This window comes from Palaemon carinicauda, chromosome 7 (assembly GCF_036898095.1).
Source record: "Palaemon carinicauda isolate YSFRI2023 chromosome 7, ASM3689809v2, whole genome shotgun sequence".
In the NCBI taxonomy this organism is placed as follows: domain Eukaryota; kingdom Metazoa; phylum Arthropoda; class Malacostraca; order Decapoda; family Palaemonidae; genus Palaemon; species Palaemon carinicauda.
Window position 1 is genome coordinate 135,142,629 of NC_090731.1, and position 9,234 is coordinate 135,151,862.

Sequence of the window (9,234 nt, forward strand, 5' to 3'; positions counted from 1 at the left end):
TTTTTATGCTTGTTTTGTGGAGATTGTGTCAGTTTTCCACATTCATTGATTTTAGTCAGGTGGTCAATTTTGTTCCTTGAAGAGTGCCCGGAACTGGTTATTGGAGGAGGTTCTGTCATAATGAGGTATATACACCGGTTTGACAGTCCCTACGAGATCTACAGCCCCCTGGGAGGATTGCTGGATCACATAAGGCTAGCAGACATAATGAGGCAGAGATTCATTGAAGTCAGCTTCCTTATCAGGTACAAACCCTTAAGTATGTTTTAATTAACTCTTAAGCAGAATTCCAGATATACAAGCTGTCTCTAACCCTCCACCAAAGGTGCTAGTCAGCTATATATATAACTACCGGGTAAGTCTTATGTTTGAAAATGGTATTTTCATTATGAAATAAATTTTTGAACATACTTACCCGGTAGTTATATATAATTAAAGTCCCACCCGCCTCCCCTCTAGATTAGAGGCATGGAATATATGAGGGTTCCTGGAATTGTTCCTAGGTACCTCGCTAGGGCGCAGGGGTGGTACACCTGGCTATCCAATCGGCGATTGGCGCGAGTTTTGAATTTTCTGCCGTGACGTCAGGGACGTAAGCTATATATATATAACTACCAGGTAAGTATGTTAAAAAATTTATTTTATAATGAAAATACCATATTATTGGAGGTCTATGTCAGGTCTATATAGGGTAGCAATCCCAGATCTTAGTAATCAAAACGTCTTAATAGGTTTGCTGAAGGTAATCATCTACTCCCTAGTTTGCAATTTGGTTTTCGTAAAGGCCTTGGAGCATGTGATGCCCTTCTTACAATCTCCAATGCTGTACAGAAATCCCTTGATTGTGGTCGGGAAGTTCGTATGATTGGCCTTGATTTTAGTGCTGCCTTTGACCGTGTTAATCATGAGGCCCTTGTTTTCAAACTGAAACAGTTGGGAGTGGGTGGGTTGTTTCTTAGCATTATTATTGATTTTTTAAGTAATAGATCTCAAAGAGTTGTTGTTGATGGGCACCATAGTGATTATAGGAATGTGATATCCGGAGTTCCACAGGGTAGTGTTCTTGGCCCATTACTTTTCATACTATATACACATGACATGTGGTTTGGCCTAGAAAACAAGCTTGTTGCATATGTAGATGATGCAACTCTCTTTGCATCAATTCCATCCCCTGAATGTAGATCTGGGGTTGGTGAATCCCTTAATAGAGATTTAGCTAGAATTAGTGCATGGTGCAAATTATGGGGTATGAAGTTGAATCCTAACAAAACTCAAAGTATGATTGTAAGTAGGTCAAGGACGGTGGCTCCTCAACATCCGGATCTCAGTATTGATAATGTTTCTTTAAATATGTATGACTCTTTCAAAATTTTAGGTGTGATTCTCGACAGTAAATTTACTTTTGAGAAACATATAAGGTCTGTGTCTTCTTCAATTGCACAAAAAATAGGCTTATTGAGAAAGTCTTTCAAGATTTTCGGTGATCAATCTATTCTGAAGAAGTGTTTTAATTCTTTCATTCTACCTTGTTTTGAGTATTGTTCTCCTGTTTGGTCTTCAGCTGCTGATTCTCATCTTAATTTGTTGGACAGAAACTTACGGTCTATTAAATTTCTTATTCCTGATCTAGATATTAATCTCTGGCACCGTCGTTCAATTAGTTCATTATGCATGTTGCATAAGATTTTTCATAACTCTGACCATCCTTTACATTCAGATCTCCCTGGACAATTCTATCCTGTTCGTAATACTAGGCAGGCAGTTAATTCTAATAGCCAGGCCTTCTCCATCACGAGACTCAATACTACGCAGTACTCTAGAAGTTTTATTCCAGCTGTTACCAAGTTGTGGAATGATCTTCCTAATCGGATGGTTGAATCAGTAGAACTTCAAAAGTTCAAAGTTGGAGCAAATGCTTTTTTGTTGACTAGGCGGACATGAGTCTTTTTATAGTTTATTTATGACATATTTGTTTTTGATGCTGTTAATAGTTTATATATGACATGTCTGTTTTGACGTTGTTACTGTTTTTAGAATGATTTATTGTTAATTTATTCTCTTCATTTATTTATTTCCTTATTTCCTTTCCTCACTGGGCTATTTTTCCCTGTTGGAGCCCCTGGGCTTATAGCATCTTGCTTTTCCAACTAGGGTTGTAGCTTGGATAGTAATAATAATAATAATAATAAAATTTGAAAAGCACTAATTTTCAGGATAAATCTCCCTGGTGTCGCAAAATTTCTATGCAGTTTGGAGATATCCTAAGTCACCTTATTAAGTGGTATGAATGGCAAAGGCCTGTCATTAAAAAAACTGCATTAGCCAGCTGTCCCCCTTAACTGGTAAATTACTTGGATATGTTCAGTTGTTGATTACCCACTTCTAAAAGCTGCTTCCTCTCTTGGAAAGAATAATGAGGGGAATAACACTAAGAGACAAATATAGCAACATGGATATGAGAGCAAAAGAAGCAGGGTAAGGGAGAGAAGACGATAGATTGACAAACTAAGAAAGTTTATAGTTGTGGACTAGCATAGAAAGACCCTTAACAGATGCAAGTTAAAGGAAATGTCTGAGGCCTTTATTCTGCAGTTAACTAGCAACGGCTGATGATAATGATACTGCGTATGTGTGTGTGTGCGTGTGCATGCACAGTTTAAGATATAGCTATAGGCAGAGACAACCATACTGACAGATAGGGGAAAGAGAATGGTGCGGATAAAACATGTATGAGTCATTATAATAAACATAAAATCAAGTATGATGCATGCAACACCTATTTTGTGTGTAGTAGTCATTTCCATTCAATGTTGAGGCTACAGCATCACAGACACGACTGACCAATCCTTCAGGCTTATTGTTGACTGTTTGACAGTCGAGTACAAGTACTGTATTAGTGTATTAGAGAGCTAACCGTACCATAGGCTGCATCTGAGTATGGGTGCTTTATTTGGAGAATCTTCATGCTGTCCTACTGAATTACATTAAATTAGCTACATTAATAAGAATAAAAATGTGACTAGCTGTGAATTGGAAACCCTCAGAAAATCCTTTTTTATTAACCTTATTCGGGTGTGACCATGAAGTTGGAACATCTTATCTAAACCCTGTTGCCAGAGAACAATGGTCAGAGAGAATCTGATACATTCGTACTGGACTTTGTACTACATACTGCTAGAATACAGTATTTCATTACTCTACTAAAGGCATATGACTATTGAAAGGATAGAAAATGGGAAAATCTTTGAATTTAAAATTTTTTTATGGGTAATTGTTTATTAAACAGCTAGAAAATAAGTATTATGAAGACCAGGAGAGATTCTTAAAAATGTCAATTTATCTTATAGGTTTTGGCTATACCGGTATTATATTACAAAAACCATCTAACGATACAAAAATTTCTGGATAGAAGACAATCCAGATTAAAGGACTTTGAATTAGTAAATGTTTTATTGTTGTGTGAAAGGGCGTAAATATTCAAATAACTTTAGTCAAAAGCAAAACATTTTATAAAAGAAAGTTATGACCAGGACAATTATTACTTTTTGAATTGTGAATATACCATGCAAGATTCATTAAACAGTGTTAACATTACATAATATCCATATAGATTAATTTTCTGAAATAATATGTTTAGATAGTGTGATCGGCCATTCGTTGTAATGGTTTGTGGACTGTGTCCAGAGGTAGCACCCAAACTGCCAAGTGTCCGAATGCCGACCACACCACAACGTTCACTACACAAAAATATACAACCGTGGAAAACCCAAAAATCTAGGTAACAGGTCAAGAGAATGGAGCACTGGGCACCACCCCTTGATTTATACTGGGCAAGGGGACCCAGCTAGAACCTTTACTTCGTTCTTATCTTCCCTTGCCTTGAGCTTGCTGAATATAAGTAAAATATCAGAACATTAGGTGAAAGGGATAAAAACAGTGAAAAAACAATGATACTAAGTTAAAAAAATGGCTGAGAAGGGAACACAATGGTGAAAGGTTCTGGAATGAAATTCTGTCTTCATAAAAACAAGCAAAAAATATTAATTTGTAAATGAAACAAAAAGACATCTATATCATTCCAGATAGTTTCCTTATGCTATACTACTAACATCTACATGTTTTAGTACATGATAAACGCAACAGTGTGTATTGCCTGGGTGGTCCAATTATCTTAATAGAAAAACACTACTCCTACACTAAGCTTAAAGGAGAACCCCGCAACACTATGGTTGTATGACATCTGTAAAGACCAGTAATAAACTCCAAAACCTTCACCATAACACATATCCACACCATTGCATCCAGTAAATTTTCAATGCAGCATATTCTTGATTCTTCAGTAAGAAAAATTATCAAACTTTAATCTTAGAAGGTCAAATCTATGGAAAGCCAGGCTTCTTCAGTAGCCTCTCCCTACATTATGAATATTCTAAGTCAATGACTGTCCGGGTCAGTTATCAATTCAAAAGTGGCGTTATGTCCTGCAGTACAAATGTGTTAGTATTCAAGTTGCCATGAAAATTGTTTACAATGTGATCAGTGTTAGCAACATTGTTTTTGTGATATTTAGTCTAACGACAAAGTAAGACGCGTCCGGTTCACAGGCAAGATATGAACACAAAGCAGCATCACAGACCACTAACACAACGATAACATGTAATTAGCAGCTTCATCTTTCCTATATATTTAGAAGAATAGCCTAAAATTCTCTCCCTACTGAGTGTAGGGGGCTGCTGTCAGTACCTCTTAAAAGAAATGATAACGGATTAAGGCATTTTTTGTGTGGGGGGGGGGGGGCGCACAGACGGATATACAAAATAAAGAAAAAATGTTTTTTCATACACACAAACCATAAAGCTTTCTTAGACACAAACCATTATTTATTCCATCGTGAGAGCAATAAATGTGTGGAATTATATGCTGATTGAACATTGCTTTGTCTGGTTTATTATGTAGTTTAAAAGATGCTGATTTACTTAGATTTAGTGTAGGCTGAAGTCTTTGGTTCTATTGCTGATTATACAATTTAAATTCAAATTAATGGGTAATTCTGGATCCTTTACATGAATGGAATTTGTTCTTTCTAGGTTCTGGGCTAGGACTAGAACCAGGAGTTCCTGGTAGTGAAGGGCCTCCAGGACCACCAATGCCACGACCAGTGTTGCCCAGGGAGCGAGGGTACTTAGATCGTTTTGTGGAGTATCTTGTGGGTGATGGCCCTGCAAACCGATTTGCATTAGTATGTCGCCAGTGTGAATCTCACAATGGGATGGCGCTGAAAGATGAATTTCCATATCTTGGTAAGTTGATTTGTGTTTAGTTTTCATTGATTATATAATTTTATCCAAATATGTACTGTGAATTGCAGTGTAATATGGTTGAAGTGAGATAATTTTTTTGCTGCTATTTTATAATGAAATTTTACTGTCTGTGATTTGAATTTTTGTATGATTTCCATGAGAATGTGGAAAATTTGAAAGGTAGCCAGTATTTGTCACACCAGGGGTTACGTTCAGAAATAATTGTGAATCATAATTTTATGAGTACAGTAGTGAACAGGATTTGTTGTCATAGTAAAATATTTTAATTACATGTATATTAATCTTATGTATGAGGTACTTTCTAATATCAATAAATCTTGAGCTTTTTAACCTTAAAAAGAAAATGATTAAAAATGTTCTCAATACTGTACCGCGGACCAGTCAGCGAGAGATTGCTGATCTATATCATGAGGTTGGACTTTGGCTTGGTCCAGTAGTCCTGCCTTGTCTCATGATTTACTTATTTTTATTAATTCTACTAGTTCATCACACTTTCATTTTTGAAGCTACAGCTTTCCGACATTCTAGGTAAAAATTAAAACTAAATCCCTCTCCCACCCTTGAATTGATAACCTCCTAGGATACTATTAGTATTGCAATGCCATCTGAGTTGTGGCATAGGTATGCTGGCAAGACTTCCTAACCTTTAGTCTCTATAAGAAAACATCATCATCTGTCCTCAGCAGCACAATTTTACTTTTTTAGCTAGTTACTTATTAAATTTTGGTATATTGTATTAGATAGAGCAAGAACATAAAGGTATGGCTTCCTCTGGTTTTGGTTTTAGTTTATGTTTGTATGCTAAAAGTTGGTTAATAAGCTTATTAGAAAATATACTCTTGATTCCCTTTTATCTTACTTGTTTGGTTCCAGCAATGGGATTAAGATTGTAAATGTTCGTATAGTGAAGATATAGAAGCTTTTGATGGAATAAGTCAAGTTAGTTTCTAAAAGGGTATTTTATAAAGATATAAAATGAAAAAGAAAATAAGATAGGAAATCAGGAGAAAGGTTGTGTCAATCTATCTAGTCTAGTTGATGTTGGTGGTGAAGCAGAATTAGTTTTCAAACAGTGAATGAACAGTGAGATGTTTTAAATGAGATTGATAGGCTTAAGTCTCAGCTCACCTGTATTTATGGAGTAGTTTTAAATTTTTGTGAAATCAACTGTTCTTGTTTCCTCAAATAATGTATCAGGAGGTGATAATGAGAACACTGCAAGGGAATGCCCCAGCCTTATTCTAGGCTAACATTTTCCAATAGAGCATCTAATGGTAAAACAGTAATTTATCATTGGTTGATCTTGTTGATGATAGTTCTTAGCATATTAATCAAATTTTCCTCTAAAAATTTTTATATCCCAATTTAGTTTAGATTCTCATATATTGAAGACTTTTAACTTGATTAAATCCACATTCTTACAAAATACAATCAGAATCCAAGATAGAAAAACATTACAGTACAGGAACCTAGATCCCCTTTCCATTACTTCTGCTTCTAAATCAGGTACAAGTGATCAACCTTTTAACACAATGAAGAATAATATTACATATTGTATAGTGTCTCATACCAGACTCACAAGTAGGTCATATTCCATAAGAAAAGTTTTGAGGTGAATTGTTGTTACTTACAATAACGACATGGAAAATCAATTGTTATTGAATATCTATGTTCATGTTGTATATGGAAAATGTTCCTTTATATTACATTGCGTTAAGTGGAAATGTGCAGATTTGTGTACAAATGAATGTTTTATTTATATTTAATTGTAATAAGCATTGTTACCAAGGAATATTGTCAAATGAATAGCTATATAATTGGTTAACAATGGATGTAAATTGTTTGATAGTTTCGTTCGGTTCGTGTTGGTTTGTTAGCTTCGTTCGTTTTGTTGTTTCTTTTGTTGTGAGCGAACGAGGCCGAAGTCGTGGGTTTGGGTGAGAGAGTGAACGTATTATTTTCACGACAGAGGCAGCAGAGGTAACGGCCACAGTTGCTGTCTGTCGCTTCTCAAGTCTCAACGTTCGTAGCGTGGTTTGGTAACAGGAGAACTTAATCAGAGTGAAGAGAATTTCACTTTGATTAACGATGCCGTTCCTTCCCAGCGTTTAATGAAGTGGATGAATTAGTCAACCGAAGTTTGGATGAGTATCATATATTATTTAATTGCCTTGAATCGGATAAATTGCTAGGGATATGCATATCTGTGCGTGGGATTCCGTGACTGGGTAAAATTAAATATATATTAATGGTATCGTGGTTTACCCATGCCTATTGTAATCCGAACTTGGCAAGAACTTATATGAAACTAGTAAGTAATAATTGGGGGGAAAAAGCACAGTAGAATATAGTATGTCCTTTTGTCTTTGTAACACAACGCAATGAATTCTTTATGTAGAGAAAGGGTCTTGAGTTCTCTTAAATGAATCTGGTAATTAGTAATTTCTGTAACTGATTGAAGTCATTATATGTTGTTGCTTGTTTGACCCTAATAAGTAACAATATGAATAGCATTGTAATTGTTAGCACTAGTACCTCCAAGAGAGAAGAGGTTAATGCAAATCTTATTTCACAAGTTCTTAATACTGGCACATTTGAAAATGAAGCAAATAATTGATTTAATTTCTAAAGGTTTCATATGGGTTATTAGATGCTTTCAGAGGAGGATGCTTTTCCGAATCAAGAGGAGGAAGAGAGTGGAAATAACATAGAGGATAGTAATGAAATAGATGACAACTCACCTTCAGTATTAGGTTTTTCTTGAAAACAGAGAAAGAGCTTGGTAATGAGTCTGCTACTCTTTGATGTGTGCTTTATCCACAAATTTGACCCAAAACTGATCACAGTATATGCCTCAACTTTTGAATATTTTCAAGGGTAGTCAGTTAAGTAAATGCCCACATTTTGGGAAATCCTGCTTCTGCACAGTCCCGATTGCTTTTTGTATTGCAATTGAGATACAGAATAGTGTCAGCTCATACATAGATTTACTTAGTCTAACTATTTCTTAAGAATGATCTTAATTTTCTAGAACCACCAATAGTATATGTTCGCAGGAGGCATCATTTTAAAATCAGGATAAACTGTACAATTTGTTTTACCAAGAAATGTTAGCTATGGTAGAGAACTTTGATAATTTAGTGATACAGAAGTTCCTCAACTTACAAACTTCATTGGTTTCAAGAAGCTGTTTGTAAGTCCAATTTTGTTAAATTTTGGCCTAGGGTAGACCTAACCTGAATTCCATGCCTATGATTTTCAGCTACAAAAGTCAACAAACAGACAGGTTTCATATGAAATAGATATCGGGTTATTACTAATGTTATTTTGCTTATTGTGTTAAATTATATCTTGTTTTGTTGTATTTCTTTATCTTAACTTTGTTATTTTCAGTTGGATTTGTTTGTATCTCCAAATGTTTGTAAATTGAAGTCCTTTTGTACTATAATTCTGCTTTTTGCTGATTGTATTGTATTATTTTTTTTTTTTTTTTTTTTTTTTTTTTTTTTTTTTTTTTTTTTTTTTTTTAATTTTAAGAGAAGTTTGCCGGCCATCCTGATCTCAATGTAATTCTTGACTTCCTGAATTGTGTAGTCAAAACTTTTACTAAAAATAGTCATGAATCAATGATTATTCACTAATTTTGTGGTGAAACATGAAGAACAACTGTGTACTGATTTGATTAGGATGTTCTCAAATGCACATAAATACTCTTTGAACTTTTTCTGCTGTGCGCCTTATTTTTTATTTGGTTAAGTTTACAGTCATGGTGAAACATTTTTCCAACAGAAATCGGTTTGAAGCTTTAAGATTAATTGTGCATTGGCATTCGTTCCCTACTTTTCAAACCACATTTCCTTCAATGCATACTCTTTCCAAGAATAGGATCAATGTAAAAATTACTGGCATCTCT

General features: G+C 35.0%; 1 protein-coding gene across 4 annotated transcripts in view; it reads left to right on the top strand.

Moving 5' to 3' along the window:
* The window catches only part of LOC137644023 (endoplasmic reticulum junction formation protein lunapark-A-like), a 318,162-nt gene that overhangs the window by 238,769 nt on the left and 70,159 nt on the right, over positions 1 to 9,234 (top strand). For all 4 annotated transcript variants that reach the window (XM_068376905.1, XM_068376904.1, XM_068376903.1 and 1 more), the window contains one exon: positions 5,088 to 5,300. In XM_068376905.1, coding sequence (XP_068233006.1) covers positions 5,088 to 5,300 — 213 coding nt within the window. The remainder of the gene's footprint in view (positions 1 to 5,087; positions 5,301 to 9,234) is intronic.